The sequence below is a fragment of the Jaculus jaculus genome, chromosome 10 (genome assembly GCF_020740685.1).
Source record: "Jaculus jaculus isolate mJacJac1 chromosome 10, mJacJac1.mat.Y.cur, whole genome shotgun sequence".
NCBI classification, from domain to species: Eukaryota; Metazoa; Chordata; class Mammalia; order Rodentia; family Dipodidae; genus Jaculus; species Jaculus jaculus.
In genome coordinates this window covers 15,189,533-15,207,778 of record NC_059111.1, presented here as the reverse complement: position 1 = coordinate 15,207,778, position 18,246 = coordinate 15,189,533, and the positions used below count along the sequence as shown (strand labels likewise).

Here is an 18,246-nt window from a genome sequence, read left to right as displayed (position 1 = left end):
CGCCCAGCATTAAAATATTTTTTGAAATAAAGACTTTAAATTCATATAAAGCCCAAGGTTGCATGTCAAATTCTATCTTAAGCACAATGCCATACAGCTAGCAAGCTTGCTCACATTCAGAAACTCAAATGCAAAAGCACTTTGTGGGCTAGAGAGATGGCTCACTAGTTGAAGCACTTGTCTGCAAAGCCTAACCACCCAAGTTCAATTCCCCAGTACCCACATAAAGCCAGATGCACAAAGTGGCACATGCATCTAGAGTTTATTTGCAGTGGCTAGAGGCCCTGTGTGCACCCATTCTCTCTCTTTATCTCTCAAATAAAATAAATGAATAAAAAGATAGAAAAAAGTAAAAACTCATGATAAATAAAAGGACTGGGAGTGGTGGAGCACACCTTTATAAACCTAGCACTCTGCAGGCAGAGGTAGGAGGATGGATGTGAGCTCAAGGCCACCCTGATACTACATAGTGAATTCCAGGTGTTGGAGGAGGGAATTACAATTGTTTATTGTCTATAATTATGGAAGCTGTCGATTAAAAAAAAAAGTTGGGGCTGGAGAGTGGTTAAGGAAGGGACTTGCCTGAGAAGCCTAAGGACCCAGGTTTGATTCCCCAGTACCTGCATAAAGCCAGATGCACTAAGCGGCACATGCACCTGGAGTTTGTTTAGAGCAGCTGGAAGCCCTGGCATGTCCAACGTCTCTCTCTCTCTTCTATCCCTCTACTTGCAAATGCATACATTAAAATGGTTTTGAAAAATTAAAGGTCTGGAGAGGTGACTTAGAAGTTAAGTGCTTGACTGCAAAGGACTCCTGTTCAACTCTCCAGGATCCACATAAGCTAGATGAGGTAACACAGTGGGTAATGTTGCACATGCGCATAAAGGGGCACATGCATCTGGAGTTTGCAGTGGCGAGAGGCCCAATGCACCAACTCTCAATCTTCACACATGTGCTCCAAAAAAACCAGGCCAGTCTGTTGGGCTTGCCTCAACCAAAAAAAAAAAAAAAACCTACCTCCCCAAAAACAAAAGAACAATAATTATCCTGTTATCTAATTGGACTTGAGGCCCACTCCACCAGAGGAAATACATGCCTAATACTGAAAATCTATGACGGGGAAAGTCATGAGGCCTGTTGGTGTAACGTCTGCAAGTGTCTGGCTAAATGTACGTATTATGTTCACCAAACTGCCCAGGTAAACAGGTAAACATGTCTCTTAATGTTCACACCCATATATTAATGCTCATCTCACTTTTGGTTAGAGAAGGTTCTATTTTCAGATGGCAGTGACCTCTGGGATGACTCAAAAGGCACCACAGGGCTGGAGAGATCACTTAGTGGTTAAGTGCTTGCCTGTGAAGCCTAAGAACCCCGGCTCAAAGCTCGATTCTCCAGTACCCACGTAAGCCAGATGCACAAGGTGGCGCATGCATCTGAAGTTTGTTTGCAGTGTGGCTGGAGGCCCTGGTGTGCCCATTCTCTCTCTCTCTCTACCTCTTTTTCTCTCTCTCAAATAAATAATAATAAACAAAAATTAAAAATTCTAAAGGCACCATAGTACTGAGAAGTGACAGAGGAGTGTTCAGCACTAAGACATTTCTATCACACCTTCCAAGGCTCAGGGTCCATTGCAGAAGAGGTGGCAGAAAGAATGCAAGAGCCAAGGGAAGGGTAGAACTGCTTACAATGTAATTTTCCAGGCATTTTGTGAGGATTACCATTAGCTCAAGGGCACCCTGAGACTACATAGTGAATTCCAGGTCTGCCTGGGCTAGAATGAAACCCTCCCTAGAAAAACCAAAACTAACTAAATAATCATGGATTTAATGTTATTCAAGTTAATCTAAGTATGGGGGGGGTAGAGTTAAGATTAGACCCTGTGTAAACCCGCTTCCAATTTAAGACCACCACAATAGATAGGAACACCAAACCCCATTCCTGACAGAAACAAGTAGTAACATAATTTGTTAGCCTGGCAAACATACTATGCACCTACTGGATAGGGAAGGGTTGGAGTAGAAATAGAACACTAGTCAGTAAAGGGAAGCAAAGAAGACTTGCACGGTGCCTCCTGCCCTGGGGAGGCTGAGTGAAGGGATTACTGTGAAACCAGGGCCAGCGCAGGGTACAGAAGGAGCTCCAGATAAAATTCAGCTACAATGAGACCCTGCTTTAAAAAAAAAAAAAAAAAACGATAAAATTTTTTAAAAAGTGGGCTGGAGAGACGGCTAAGCGGTTAAGGCACTTGCCTGTGAAGCCTAAGGATCCTGGTTTGATTCTCCAGGTCCCACAATAGCCAGACGCACAACATAGTGCTTCCATCTGGAGTTCATTTGCAGTGGCTGGAGGCCCTGGCATGCCCATTCTCCCTCTCCATCCCTCTATCTACAAATAAATAAATAAAAATGATTAAAAAAGAAAGAAAAGACAGGTGTGGTGGCACATGCCTTTAATACCAGCTCTAAGGAGGTAGAGGTAGGAGTTCAAGGCCACCCTGAGACTACATAGTGAATTCCAGGTCAGCCTGCGCTAGAGACCCTACCTCAATCCCCCTTCCCCCCACCACCCAAAAAAGAAAAAGAAAAAGAAAAGAACAACTCCTGCCTTACGTAAGACTTCTGCTATGTACCTGAGGAAAAACACAAGGTGAGCAGACTGATATCAAAGTTTTATAAAAAGTCCTAAGTACCAGACTGGAGGTAAGACTCTTTCCTGTTTTAACATGGAAAGCTAGGAGTGACAGGAAGAAAGAAATGTTTGGGTGAAATTAACAAAGAAAGGAGAAACTGAAAGCAGAGAACAGCAAGGCAGAAGTGATGGACATTACCGAGAGCCAGAAGAGCTACTGCTGAGTGTTACTAGTTCATGGTCAGAGGCTTACTTTATTTACTCATCTAAGAAAAAAGAAAAGAATAAAAACATGGTTTCTTCACTTCGATGCATTTTAGAAGTTTATGGTAAACAATGAAAGCTTACCAGAAAATTTTGAGGTTTCCCTCAAATTATCATTTCACGTGACACCACCAGTGGAACCAGAAGCAGAGGGAATCAAAAGCAGTTCCCAAGGTGTAAGGGGCCACACACATCAGGAGCAGGAAGCTCAGAGGTCGTATGTACCAGAGATGCGCCTCAAACAAAACGGCCTGAATATATATCCATGACCTCACAGTGCCTGACACTACCTACACAAGACCATCACAATAGGAGGAAAAAATCATGACACCAAATTGAGAGACTGATTGAGAAGGGAAGGAGATATGATAGAGAATGGAGTTTCAAAGGGGAAAGTGAAGGGAGAGAGGATATTACCATGGGATATTTTTTATAATCATGGAAGTTGTTAGTAATTAAAAAAAATTTTGAAGAAAAAAAAGAAACTAAATATCGTCATCCTGATAACCCTTTAGAAAGTGAAAACTAAGTGTTTAATGCACCTAAATCCACTCACCTTCGCAGTTTTCTGCCTCAGCTACACACCAGGACAGCGAAAAGATCTACAGCAAAAATGTGCAACACTGGGGCTGCAGAGATGGCTTAGTGGTTGAAGCACTGTCTGCAAACCCAGGTTTCCAGTACCACATAAGCAAAGATGCACAAAGTGGCGCACGCGTCTAGAGGTCATTTGCGGAGGCTGGAGGACCTGGTAGGCCCTTTTGTCTATCTGCCTCTTCCTTTTTTCTCAAGTAAGTTTTTTTGTTTTTGTTTTTAAGTGCCACACTGACTACATCACTTTCCTAGCATCTTCAAGTTATAAACTATGGGTCATCTGAACTAAAACTCTAGAATGAAGGACAACTAAGCACTTTAAAACTCCAAAAAAAAGGGGGGGGGGGGGGACTAGAGAGATGGTTTAGCAGTAAAGGTGCTTACTGGCAAAGGCAAAGGACCCAGGTTCAATTCTCCAGTATCCACGTAAGCCAACTGCATAAGATGGTGCATGCATATGGAGTTTGCAGAAGCTAAGGGCCCTGGCACGCCCATTCTACCTACCTACCTCTTTCTCTAGTTCTCTCTCAAATAAATAAATAAAATGAAATAAAAATTTTACGCAGTTCAAGGCCACACTGAGACTACATAGTGAATTCTAGGTCAGACTGAGCAAGAGACCCTACCTTAGAAAAAAAAAAAAAAAAAAAAGGCTAGAGAGATGGCTTAGTGGTTAAGGTGTTTGCCTACAAAGCCAAAGAACCTAGGTTCAATTCCCTGTGACCCATGTAAGCCACATGCATCTGGAGTTTGCAGTACCTGGAGATCCTGGCACACTCACTCACTCTCTCTTTATCTCTACCTGCCTATTTCTCTGTCTCAAATCAGTAAAATAAAACCTGACACAAATTCAAATTTGATCTACTTCTAAACTTCAATTTCATCAACTGCTTCTTGTACAGAACAGCACTTTTCAGATTTCAGACAGCATTCTCACTAGGACAGTAGTACACACCTGTCGTCCCAGCTCTCAGGAAGCCAGATCTACACAGTGCCCAGTCAACCCCCCCCCAAAAAAAAACAATACTAACATAATTTACATATGCATTTATTAACTGGCTTAACCAATAAAGGTTCTATTCTGAAACAAAAATATTTTCATAGTCTATGTAACCTTTCTGCAGGCAGCTCCTTAAAACAGCATCACCTATCAATTTAAAACCATGGCAACACTGAGATTAAAAAACAGGGGGCTGGGGAAATGGCTTAGCAGTTAAGGCGTTTGCCTGCGAAGCCCAAGGACCCCGTTTTGATTCCCCAGGACTCATGTAAGCCAGATAGATGCACAAAGTCACACACAACACATATTTTTTTAAATCACAACAAGCCAGGCATGGTGGTACACATCTTTAATCCCAACACTTGGGAGGCAGAAGTAGGAGGATTGCCCTGAGATTACATAGTGAATTCCAGGTCAGCATGGACTACAGAGAGACCCTACCTCAAAGAAACAGAAAGGGGAAGGCTGGAAAGATGGCTTAGCAGTTAAGGCGTTTGCCTGCAAAACCAAAGGATCCTGACTCAATTCTCCAGGACCCACATAAACCAGATGCACAAGGGGGTGCAGACATCTGGAGTTCATTTGAAGTGGTTGGAGGACCTGCCACAACCATTCTCTCCTTCTTCCTGTCTCTCTGCCTCTTTCTCTGTCTCAAATACTTAAATAAATGTTTGTTTGTTTGTTTTAAATGAGAACACCTTTTCACACTTCTACTTCCTCTACCTTAATGTTCACTACAATTTTAACATACCAGTTAAGAACTGACAAGTGAGCTGGAGAGATGGCTTAGTAAATAAGGCATTTGTCTGCAAAGCCAAAAGAATCCGGGTTTGATTCTCCAGAACCCATGTAATCTAAATGCACAAGGAGATGCCCGCACCTGGAGTTTGTTTGCAATGGCTACAGACCCTGGTGCATCCATTCTCTCCCCCCCCCAAATAAATAAATAAATAAAATATATCTTAAAAAGAACTGACAAGTAAGTATTTATCTCCAAAATAACACTTAAAATTAAGTATTTCATAATCTTTCATTCTTTATCAAATGTTCTGATTCAGAAGCAGTGTTTCTTCCATTTTAAAAGATTTATTTTTATTTATTTATTACAGACAGAGAGACCAAGGGGGAGAATGGGCATACCAGTGCCTCTAGCCACTGCAAATGAACTCCAGATGCATGTGCCACTATGTGCATCTGGCTTACGTGGGACTAGAGGAGAATAGCACCCGGGTCCTTAGGCTTCAGGCATGCACCTTAACCACAAAGCCATCTCTCCAGCCCTGTTTCTTCTATTTGATAATCTATCTATGCCATCATTTAGTAATCTTATCTGACATATTAAAGAAACAAAAGTAATAGTAAAGCAATGAATTAACCAAAAATTATTTACTTCACTTACATTTAAATCGCAAAACCATAAGCATTACTCTCTAAAGCACAAAAATTATGTCAGGTTAATATATTTATTTAAGGCTAGGAGGGATGGCTCAGCAGTTAAAGGTACTTGCCCACAAAGTCTGAAGGCTCTGGGTTTGATTCCCCAGTGCAGAAGTAAAGCCAGATACAAAAAAAGGTACATGTCTGGAGCTTGTTGACAGTGGCAATAAGCCCTGGCACAGCTAATTCTCATTTTTGCATATATTCATAATAAAAATTTGTAGAGTTCTTACAAGGCTATTTGTCAAAGTATTAAAATTAAAAAAGGGAGCTGGAGAGATAATGGCTCAGCGGTTGAGGACCTTGCCTGCGAAGCCTAACTATCCAGGTTCGATTCCTAAGTACCCACTTAAAAGCCAGATGCACCAAGTGACACATACATCTGGAGTTCATGTCCAATGGCTGTCTCCTGGGGGCCGCCGCACCTGTTCCTCTGTCTCACTTTGCTTGCAATTAATCTAAAAAAAAAATAGAACTGGAGAAATGGCTTAGTGGTTAAGGCACTTGCCTGAAAAGCCAAAGGACCCAGGTTGGATTCCCCAGGACCCACTTAAGCCAGATGCATACGGTAGTGCATGCATCTGGAGTTTGTTTTCAGTGGCTAGAGGCCCTGGTGAGCCCATTTTGCCCTCCTCCTTTTCTCCCTCCACCCCCAAATAATTAATTAATTAAAGAAGGAGCCCTGAAACAATATAGGCTGTTGCCTACACAATTTGTCTGCAAGGCAAGCTGTGTTCAAACCTGCATCAGTGGAATATCTGGTAAAGGAGCAGCAACTGCTTTTTGCTTTCTACCTGGATTTGATACCCTCGGCACAGGAGGAAACGCAACCAGTACTATCAACTGCAGAGGCCCTAGGAGCTAAGCTACTACTGTGGTTTTGCTTATATATTGTAGCTGTCAAACTGCCTGCCAAAGAAATATTAGTGTTCATCAGAAGCTTGTGGTCATGCATGCCTGTAACCCCAGTCTTGAGTGGGGCAGAGTCCTAAGAATTGCTGGGGCTCACTCATCAGCCAATCTCAGCAGAGAAAAAGGCAGCTGTGGGAATGGAATTGTGGCTCAGCAGTTAAGGGCACTTCCTGCCCAAATTGCCAGAACCTAAGCGAACACTCAGGCATGGCTACAGGTACCTGTACTCCCAGTCCCATAAACGGGAGCAGGAGCCAAGGAATGACCCAGGCTTTTGAAAGCAGCAAGCTCCAGTATCAGTAAGAGACTCCAGCTCAAAACAAGAACGGGGTGGAAGGGTGATGGAGTGGAACACCCAATATTCGGCACAGCAAAAGGCATACATAACGCACGTACAGCATTACGTACAAGCACCAACAACAAAATGGCAACTTCAGGTTCAGTGAGAGAATGTCTCAAGGAAACACGCAGCTGAGCAACAGAAGCGAACCTGACATTCACCTCTGGACTCTGCGTGTGTGCACAGGGCACCCAGATACACATACCACACACATCACACCGTACATACTACATACACACACAGAAAAGAAACTGTGTATGCCCATAGGTTAGTTCTGCTCTCAGCTTTGGTCACAGAAACTTCTTTTTGCAACAGGCAGCAATTACTGCAGAGTCAAAGTGCCCAATGAGAGACTGTTGAGTGCTCACCCTAAATGTGGCACCTAGATGACCCTCCAAGACTCAGGGAACATCATGAAAGAGAGCAGGGGGAAATGTGGGCATAGATGGGGAGGAGTGTTGAGGAACACTGTCTTCTGGATGCAACATAGCTGTTGTACCCTAGCAGCTATTCTTACTTGAACAATATTGGGCCTGTCAATGTTCCCTTGCAGATGGAGGAGGGGCTCATGATGGCCCACCCTTATGTGGGAGTTAACCGTTGCTAGGGAAAGGGGTAGCATTTTCTTCTGTGGTCTAGCCAATGGTAAGTTGCCTATGACCCATGCTCATGCAAGAAGCCATAAACTCAGTGAATCATTTAAGGAGAAAAAAAATCTGGTAATGGTACACACCTTTAATCCCAGCACTCTGGAGGCACAGGTAGGAGGATCACCAGGAGTTCAAGGTCACCCTGAGACATGGTAAGTTCCAGGTCAGCCTGAGTTAGAGTAGAGAGAAACCCACCTCAAAAGAAAAAAAAAAAAAAAGACAACTGGCCAGGCGTGATGGTGCATGCCTTCAACCCCAGCACCTGGAAGGCAGAGGTATGAGAAGCTGTGTGTTCACGGCCACCCTGAGAATACAGTGAGAACATAATGAATTCCAGGTCAGCCTGGGCAAGAATGAGACCCTACCTCAAAAAAAACAAAAATAAGGGCTGGAGAGATGGCTTAGTGGTTAAGGCACTTGCCTGTGAAGCCTAAGACCCAGGTTCAAGTCACCAGAAACCAAGAAAGCCACATACTTGGGCTGAAAGGTCACTGAGAAATCCTGCTGGAGCTGAGCTGAAAAACTCCTCCATGTAGATCAGCTGACAGAAAGCTGGAAAAAGCTACGCTGCATGCAGTTCAATGGGGGAGAGAGAAATCAACAGTGGAGATACTCAACAGTGGACACTGCAAGCCTTAAATTTGGCCAGCCAAGCCAAATGAGCTAACGGGTGTAATAGTGGTGTGTCTGTTATAGGGGAAACCAACCATTCTCTCTAATTGGACTGAAGGATTGCTCCATAGGATGGAATACATCCCTGATACTAAAAACCTACAACAGGGTACTCATGAGCCCTATGGGTGTTACATTTGCTGGTATCTGACTAAATGTATATACTATGCTCACCAAACTGCCCAGTAAGCACTTCTCTTAATGTTCATACCCATATATTAATGCTATTCTCACTTCTTGCTAGAGAAGCTTCTCTTTTCAGATGGCAGTGACATTGGGATCATTCAGAAGACATCATGGTGATGAGAAGTGACAGAGGGGTGCCTAGCACTGAAATATCTCTATCACATCTTCCAAGGCTCAGGATCTATTGTGGAAGAGGTGGCAGAAAGAGTGTAAGAGCCAAATGAAGGGTAGGACTCCTTATAACACGCTCCTCCAGACACAAAATGGCCTGGATATCCATGACCTCACAGTGCCTGACACTACCTACACAAGACCATCATAATAAGAGGAAAAGATCATGGTATCAAAATGAAACAGAGACTGATTGAGATGGGGAGGGGCTATGAGAAGGGGAAGGGTATGATAGCGTGGAGTTTCAAAGGGGAAAGTGGGGGGAGGAATGGAATTACCATGAAATATTGTCTACAATTATGGAAGTTGTCAATAAAAATAAATTTGCCAGGTGTGGTGGTGCACGCCTTTAATCCCAGCACTCAGGAGACAGAGATAGACAGATGGCCATGAGTTTGAGGCCACCCTAAGACTACATAGTGAATTCTAGGTCAGCCTGAGCTACAGTGAGACTCTACCTTGAAAAAACAAAATTAATCAATTAATTAATTTTAAAAAACATGTGTTAAAAAAACAGATTTCTTGGGCTGGAGAGATGGCTTAGTGGTTAAGCTCTTGCCTGTGAAGCCTAAGGACCCCGGTTCGAGGCTCGGTTCCCCAGGTCCCACGTTAGCCAGATGCACAAGGGGGCGCACGCGTCTGGAGTTTGTTTGCAGAGGGTGGAAGCCCTGGTGCGCCCATTCTCTCTCTCTCCCTCTATCTGTCTTTCTCTCTGTGTCTGTCACTCTCAAATAAGTAAATAAAAAAAAAAAAAAACAGATTTCTTGGGCTAGAGAGATGGCTAAGCTGTTAAGGCACTTGCCTGGGAAGCCTAAGGACCCACGTTCAATTCTCCACTATCCACATAAACCAGAAGCACATGTTGCCACATGCGTCAAGTGTTCATTTGCAGTGGCTTGAGGCCCTGGTATGTCCATTCTCTACCTGACTTTAAGTAAATAAAACATTTTTTAAAAAACAGATTTCTTGCTGATCTTGGTGGCACATGCCTCCGGAGGCAAAGATAGGAGGATTGTCATGAGTTCAAGGCCACTCTGAGACTACACTGTGAATTCCAGGTCAGCCTGGGCTAGGGTGAGACTCTGCCTCAAAAAAAAAGGGAGTGTGGCTGGAGGGATGGCTTAGCAGTTAAGGCATTTGCCTACAAAGCCAAAGGACCCAGGTTCAATATCCCAGGATCCACGTTAGCCAAATGCACAAGGGGGCGCACGCGTCTAGAGTTCATTAGCAGTGGTGCCCATTCTCAATCTCTTCTTCCCCCTCTTTCTCTATCAATAAATAAATAAATAATGTTTGATTAGATTTCCTACACAAAAGCCAATTTTCTTACCCTCTTAAAAAAAAAAAACAACAACGGATTTCTTGCCAGACATGGTGGTGCATGACTTTAATCCCAGCAGTTGGGAGGCAGAGGTAGGAGGATCGTGGTGAGTTCTATGCCACCTTGAGGCTACATAATGGATTCCAGATCAGCCTGGGCTAAAGTGAGACCCTACCTCAAAAAAAAAGAAATTCTTTTTTAAAAAAAATCCCATGGGGGGGAATACTGGGATTAAATTCATACAATTCCATTTTTCTGAGACACTGATAATTCTTCCTAGATCCCTAGTTACCAACAAGAAAGGCTGCTAAACATTCTGAACTCAAGAGCCGCAGCAGCAAGGACCCTGGCACAGCATGCTGATGGGAGTTCACCAAGAGAAACCCAAGGTTAATCAGCTATGGACTGGTTACCAAAACACCACTTCAGTTAAAGGGGATTACAAGACAGTCTTTGAAGAAAGACAATGCAATCACCCAGGAGAAAACCATGGGGAAAAGAAGGCAATATTTCAAAACAATTACATGAAATCTTAAAAGCTAAAGTGTTTTACAAATTGTTTTAAAATACTGTTCACAAAAAGTGACATAAAACAAAAGCTTCTAAAATGTGGCATTTCACAAAAGCAAGTTATGGAGATTAAAATCAAACCTATGAATAAACTGTCAGATTTACTTGCCTCTATCTGAAATAAAAGCAGACAAATTACACAACAAAGATCAAAATGATGTGGTTATTTGTTGAAAATAAAGAGGCAGAAATCACCAACAGAATTTACTGATAAGCATATACAGCAGGACAGGTGAAAGCAGGGCTTCTCTTCTCACTGAGTTCCATTATTTACTCTGCTAAAATGATGAACTTCTTCCCTCTCACTGATCCTCGTGAAAATTAAAACAGCAATATATAGGCGCCGGAGAGATGGCTTAGCAGTTAAGGCGTTTGCCTGAAAAGCCAAAGGACCCAAGTTTGATTCCCCAGGACCCATGTTAGCCAAATGCACAAAGGGGCGCATGCATCTGGAGTTTGTTTACAGTGGCTGGAAGCCCTGGGATGCCCATTCCCTCTCTACTTGCCTATTTCTCTCCCTCTCTCTCAAATGAAATAAATAAAAGCAATATAAATTAGCCTGAGTTTTAAGGCAAGAAACTTTTTTTAAAGTAATTTAGCCTTTAATACCAGCACTTGAGAGGAAGAGGTAGGAGAATTATTGTGAGTTTGAGGCCACCCTGAGACTACATAGTGGATTCCAGGTCAGCCTGGACTAGAATGAAACCCTACCTCCAAAAACCAAAGGAAAAGTAACTTTGGAAGATAAATGTGGTGGTACATGCCTGAGATGCCAGCACCTGGGAGTTCTGGGAGACATGAGGATTGTCAGTTCTAGGCCAGTGGGGACTCCAAAGTGGCTTCTGGTACCAAAAAAGAAGCCAGGAATGGTGGCGCACACCTTTACTCCCAGCACTCAGGAGGCAGGGGTTGGAGTTCAAGGCCACTCTGAGACTACAGAGTGAGTTCATGGTTAACCTGTAAAAGAGAAAGACCCTACCTCAAAAAAAAAAAAAAAAAAAAAAGGTCCTTGGTTGATGTGTTTAGGGTGCTTTTGTTACTGTTTGGGATTTGGTTTAATTTTGAGACAGTCTTATTAGTCCAGGCTAGGGACCTGGAACTCCCAATCTTTCTACCCCAGCCTCTCAAGTGCATGTGGGATGAGGCTGGACTGAAGAGAAAGTACATGAAGCTGTCAAGATTACTAACTACCAAGATCATCTGGCCATCACACCCTCCTGCTTTTCAGTGTCTAAATATAGTGAAATATTCACTCTTCAAATTCTAACAAGTGTCATTTATGGGTATTTCCCTAATGAAAAGTTAAAGTTTTCATAAGCAAACACGCATGGAGAACTCATTTTGATATGAATGACTCACAATCTAATTTTTATTGGTGATACCTTGAAGTGCTGCACTGTGCACTATTCCTACAGGGCACACAGACCTGTCTTTCCCATCTATCTTTGCAGAATGGCTATAGGTGTAGAAGGATTCACTAGAGGGGGCATTAGGAAAATAGTTATGAATACAACCCATAGCAAAGTGAAATGTGGGCTTTAAACTAGACTGAGTAAATGCCTTCCAGGTAGGGGCACCTAGTTGCCATTAGCTTTTTTTTAAATGTTTTTCTTACTTCTAACTGATTTTTCCTACCTTGTAGGACGTATGCTGTTCATCTCCCAAAGATACAAATAATCAGACAAAAAAAAAAATCCCTAAGAAAATATTCTAAGTATCTTCCAAACTTTACTGAACAACAACAAAAAAAAATCAAATGCACATTCTTAAATAACTATGGTAGGCGTTCCTGAAATCACCTCCCCCATTCCTCCAAAAGAACAGTAAAGCCAACCACAATGAAGTATATTAAGAAAAACTTTAACAGTTATCATAGGCGAAGTCATTTATCACAGCTCCTCAAAGTCTCAGACACGGGCAATGACACACCAACATGTCAAAAGAGTTATTATAATTTGAAAAATTATACAACAGGAACATAAAAGAGGAAAACAACTCAAGTAGATTTTGGAGAGGACTTAAGAAAAAGAAATCAATTTTAGAAAAATAGTATTTCCCTCAAGTGTTCAGTGTTTGTATGATACTGGCTCATTTTTGTGAAGAGAAACTTTACCTAACAAGACTCACCCCAGGGATCTCATGTAGCCCCAAAGGCACTTTCTTAAAATGAGAAAGAACAAAGAAGGAAATCTCCCAGCATGTGCTTTCCATACCAGTTTCTTTGGACAGCATCAAGAGTGACCACATAGCCCCCAAAAGCTTTTCAGCTTTCCTCTATGGTCCACGTATAAAAGAAATCTTTAGCTATCATTCAAATAGGCTCCTATCAAAATAAATATTTGAAGGCAAAGATGACAGCAACATAGCGAATGCATTACGGAAAAACTATACAAAAGACCCATGTTTAAGCTGGGCATTTTTTCCTGCAAAAGTTACTTATTTTCAAATATTCAAATTCCTGAAGCTTTCTCATTTCAATCAGTAGTTTTGAAACTGGGATTAAGGGGGGAAAAAACCCATCCATCCCAAGCCTTCTCTGTCTTAAACAATTTACCAATTACAAGTAAATCTGTAAAAGGAATGACATCCAAAGCCGAATACCTAAATCTGTACACAAACCTTAATGCACTTGGGATGTTAACTCTGCAAAGTTATTAAGGGAAAGGATTTTTCGCTTTATTTCCACTGAGAAACTCCCCCCAAAAACAAACCTGGTAGGTTTGATTGTTCTCAAAGTTGTTTCTTTATAAAGGAGAAAAAAAATTAAATTTCTACTGATGATGAGAAATAATTTCTCAAAGCTCTCCCCCCTCTAAGATTTCTCATTCCAATCTCCACTCTACAGAGATATGTCAGTTCCCTGTTGGGATCTAACCAGCTGTTTGGTTCACACACAGGAAGCCACAGAGAAGAGAATATCGCGTTCAGAGCTTCCATATAATATTTGTTAGTTAAGAACTGCTAGGCTACTAAACCAAAAATTATTCAAGCGGAGCCCCCATTTGTCACAATCTAATCATAAGGGTTCCACCCCCCTCCCCCAACGGCTTGTGTGGTGGGTATCTATATCCGCTTTGGTAAAGAAGCCACCATCAGGTAAAAAGATTGGGGTGGGAAGAAGAAAAAAAAAACGCGGGGGAAAGGGGGCACCCTTTTCATCTGATTTCGCGAGGCGTGAGTAATTGGTACAGTTGAGAGGAACGTTTTATTTATTGGGAGGTTGGAGTAGGATTGGGGGTGGACGCGGAGTGGGGGGGGGGGGGATGTTGTAGAAATTCGTTCCAATCAACATGGCCAGCCAAGATGTCCCTACAAACAAAAGGCAACAACGGGGGGATATAAACACGAACCATTCACCTCCACCAGCTATATAGCATCGCCATCATGGTGTGTGCAGAGGATTCCCCCCCCCCCCTTCAAAGGTTCCTCTCGCCCTGCATGCACACGAGCCAAAGCAAAAGCAGCGAGGAAGAGATGATAGCTGCATCCCACCACTGCTTCCAAAGACACACTCTTCCAGGGGACTGCTGCCCCCCACACACCATCATCATCACCATCATCACCCGGGGTGATCCAAAGACACTTCATGGAACTGCTCCCTCCTACACCATCATCACCACGGGGTGGTCCAAAGACACTCTTCCAGGCAACTGTTCCCCCCCACCACCACCATCATCACCCTGGGGTGCTCCAAAAAAAAAAAAACAAAACACTCTTCCAGGGGACTGCACCTCCCACTACCACCATCACCCTGGGGTGCTCCAAAAAACACACTCTTCCAGGGGACTGCTCCCCTCCCCACTACCACCACCCTCGGGTGGTCCAGAATCAGGAGGTGGAGGAGGAGTCCCATCCCACCCCAGAGGCAGACAGCCGCGGGAACCCCGAGGCTGGCTCGCTAAACTTTACCAGCGCTTCTCCCACCCATTCCCACTCCCCTCCCTTCCCCGGGCATCCCCACCCCGAAGACTCCCGGGATCGCGCTTCCTCCCTAGCGGGGCAACCTTACCCCCCCCCCACACACACACATCCCCGGGGTGCCTTTACTGACATACGGGCCAGCGGGCAGAGCGGGAGTCCGGGGCGGGGTGGAGGTGATGATGATGATGATGGTGATGGTGATGGAAGGAGGGTGGGGGTGAAGAGATCGACTCCAGGGACCCACGGAGGGGCGGGGCGGCCGGAGCCAAGTTCCCGGGGGGTCTTCGAGGCAAGAAGCCGCCTGACAGGGAGCCCGGGAGCGCAGCAGAGGAGGAGGAGGAGGAGGAGGAGGAAGAGGAAGCGGTGGCGGGGAGCTTTCCCAATTCTCTCCCCCCCATCCTGGACGAGAACACCCCGCTTCATCCCCCCCTACACACACACATCAGCTCCCCCACGGGGATGGAGGGGGAGAGAGGGGCTCCAAGGTGAGCCTCGGGGACAGCGGCAGCCCCCTACCGTCCACGCTCACTCCCTCGGGCCCCCCCTCCTCCGCAGGCGCCCACAACAATAACAAACCGGGCACCGACCCGGCAGCGCTGCCCGCGACACCCCCGAAGCACCCGGGGCCCGCCTCGGCCAGGCTCTCCGCGGCCCCCCCCAACACACACACACACACATACACACACACACACACCCTACACTCCTCCTCTCCAAGCCGAAACTGAGGAGCGCTTCTGCTTCTTCTCCCCCCACCCCACCTACAACTCTCCCTCAAGTCCCGGTGGAGCCAGGCGAGGGCCGACACCCCCACACACACCTCCAGGCTCGGACCCATCCTCCACCAAGCCCCCTCCCCCGCGACGGCCCCGGCGGCGCCGTCTCGGCGGCCGAATATTAGAAGTGAATTCGAGCTGCGCTTTACCTTTAGTTCCGCACTGTCCGCCATCTTGCGTCTGTCAGCGCAAGCGCAGAGAGGCTGGCCGGCAGCGGCGGCGGCGGCGGCGGCGGCGGCGGGAGGGGGGTGAGAGAGCCTCCGAGCATTCAACCCTCCTCCCTCCCGCCCTCTAGCTGGCCACGCCCCCTAGGCCACGCCCACCTCCTCCCGCTCTTCGGCCCCGCCCCTCAGCCGCCCCTCTCTCCCTCTCTCTCTCTCTCTCTCTCTCTCTCTCACACACACACACACACACACACACACACCCCCGCCCGCACGCTCCGGGTACTTCGCAGCCCCGCCCCCCCAGCGCACGCACGGCTGCGAGAGCGGCACGCACTATTTAAATAGTGGCGCCAAGCGGCCGAGGTTTGACAGTTATTCCCTCCTCGGGCTCTCCCGCCCCCGCGCCCCGCCCACCGTACTGAGTGGGCGGAGCCTTCCGGGGAAGGGGCGCGGATGCCGGAAGGGCCTGAGCTCCGCCCCTGCGCGGTCCTCGGAACCCTGGTCCGAAGCCTCGCTCCTGTCTACTAGTCACCGAGACAATAACGCCCACCCAATCAGCAAGATGTCGTCGGCACCTGCACCCTGCCCGGGCCACGTGTGGGCTAAAAATAACAACCGGCTACATTCATTTTTAAAAGCTTTGGATGGTTGGATCTTTTTTTTTTTTTTTTTTTTTTTTTAAGGTTGAGTCAGATTCTCATGATAACGCAGTGAGGTAGGGAAGGGGAAAAAAATAAAAGTTATTCCCACTAATAGATTTTCCGAAATCAAACCTCATGAGGAAAAAAAAGAAAGAAAGAAAAAAAATGGCTTGCCCAAACAGGTACAATTTCCCAGGGTGGTCCTAAGCCAAAGTTCGGCTGACACCCATTCATTAACTACTTTGTTTCTATAGAGACTACAGAAAAGATTATGTGTGATGAAGGCGCAATGAGAGACAAAAAAAAAAAATTAAATGTTTGCTTAATCCTACAGCCTTTCTCCAATACACTGATTCACTTTTTAAATATTTTTTATTTTTCCTCTCATTTTCTCTGCTTGCAAATATGTCTTCTTGTTACTGTTTCGAGGTAGGGGTCTTGCTTTAGCCCAGGCTGGCCTGGAATTCACTATGTAGTATCAGGGTGGCCTTGAACTCAAGGCGATCGTTCCCCCTCTGCTGGGATTAAAGGCCCATACCACCACACCTGGCAAAGTTTTTTAAAAGGGTTGGAGATGCCGGGCATGGTAGGGCACACCTTAAAATCCCAGCACTTGGAAGACAAAGGTAGGAGGATTGCCTGTGAATTCAAGGCCAACCTGAGAATACACAGTGAATTCCAGGTCAGCCTGGGCTACACTGAGACCCTACCTTGAAAAACCAAAATAATATAAAATAAAAGGGCTGGAGAAATGGCTCAGCAGTTAAAGACACTCGCAAAGCCTCCTGGCCCAGGTTCAATTACTCAGTACCCACATAAAGCCAATTGCACAGAGATGCATGTGACTGGAGTTTTGTTTGCAGTGGCTTGGGGGCCCAGGCGTGCCCATCCCCTCGCTCATTCTCATTCTCTCTCTCTCTCTGTCTCTCCCCTTGCAATTTTTTTTCTTTTTATTTTAGTTTTTCGAGGTAGGGTTTCCAACTAGCCCAGGCTGACCTGGAACTCACTATGTGGTCTCAGAGTGGCCTCGAACTCACAGCAATCCTCCTACCCCTGCCTACCAAGTGCTGAGATTAAAAGTATGCGCCACCACGCACAGCAAATTTTATTTTTTTTCCAAGGATGGGAGCCAGGGCTTCTTGCCACTGAAAACGAGCTCCAGACATATGGCGCCACATTGTGCATCTGGCCTTTACAGGAGTACTGAGGAATCCAACCCGGGACAGGCAAATTTTGCAAGTAAGCACCTTTAACCACTCCATCATCTCCTCAATGCCCCACTACACTGATATTCAAGTCGACTTGAAGATTCTTTCGTATTCTCCCTACTAAAATCCTCCTACACTTCCTGCAAAACCCCAACCTTTTAGTGATCAACTTTGCCTTGTCCTCCTACAGACAACAGCCAATATGTCTCTTACCTGCATAGAAACATTTGTTATTAGTACGAAAAATATCCCTGGACTCCACCAGTGACCCGGCGTCTTTTTTACTCCCACATTCCTAAAAAGCTTTGACTCCTTACAGTTTCCTCCAGCATCACTTTTGAATTTCTTATTGAATCAGTCTCATCAGCATGTAAACACTTGGCAGTTCCTCTGACCTAAAATTTAACTCCCTTGCCTCCAAAACTGCCCTTAGCAACTTACCCTCTGCTTTCAAGTTTTCGGCAGCACAAATTCCCAAGATTTTTCATCTTTCTTGAGCTGGGCGAGGTGGTGCACCCCAGCACTCGGAGGCAGAGGTAAATTCGAGGCCACCCCGAGAGACTACATAGTGAATTCCAGGTCAGCCTGGGCTAGAGCAAGACCCTACCCTCGATAAGCCAAAAAGAAAAAAAAAGTTGTTTCTATTGTGCTTGTTCCTGCCTCCTCACATCACGGGACCTCTCCACCTACCCAAGACCCCTTATCAAGATTACTGCTAAGCATCTTGCTTCCAAGGCCAACCCTTCAGGTCTTATCTAAATTGACCTGAGGGAGCTTCTAACAGTTGACGT

General features: G+C 45.2%; 1 protein-coding gene across 2 annotated transcripts in view; it reads right to left on the bottom strand.

The window, feature by feature from the left end:
* Pias1 (protein inhibitor of activated STAT 1) overlaps positions 1-15,717 on the bottom strand; it is a 128,104-nt gene extending 112,387 nt beyond the window's left edge. Inside the window, exon 1 of one of the 2 annotated variants that reach the window (XM_004662569.3) lies at positions 15,592-15,717. In XM_004662569.3, the coding sequence (XP_004662626.1) occupies positions 15,592-15,615 (24 nt within the window). In that variant the 5' untranslated portion in view covers positions 15,616-15,717. Of the gene's footprint in view, positions 1-15,486; positions 15,520-15,591 lie in introns of those variants that run through there. The other variant, XM_045160321.1, reaches the window with a different exon arrangement.
* Positions 15,718-18,246: the final 2,529 nt, after the last annotated feature.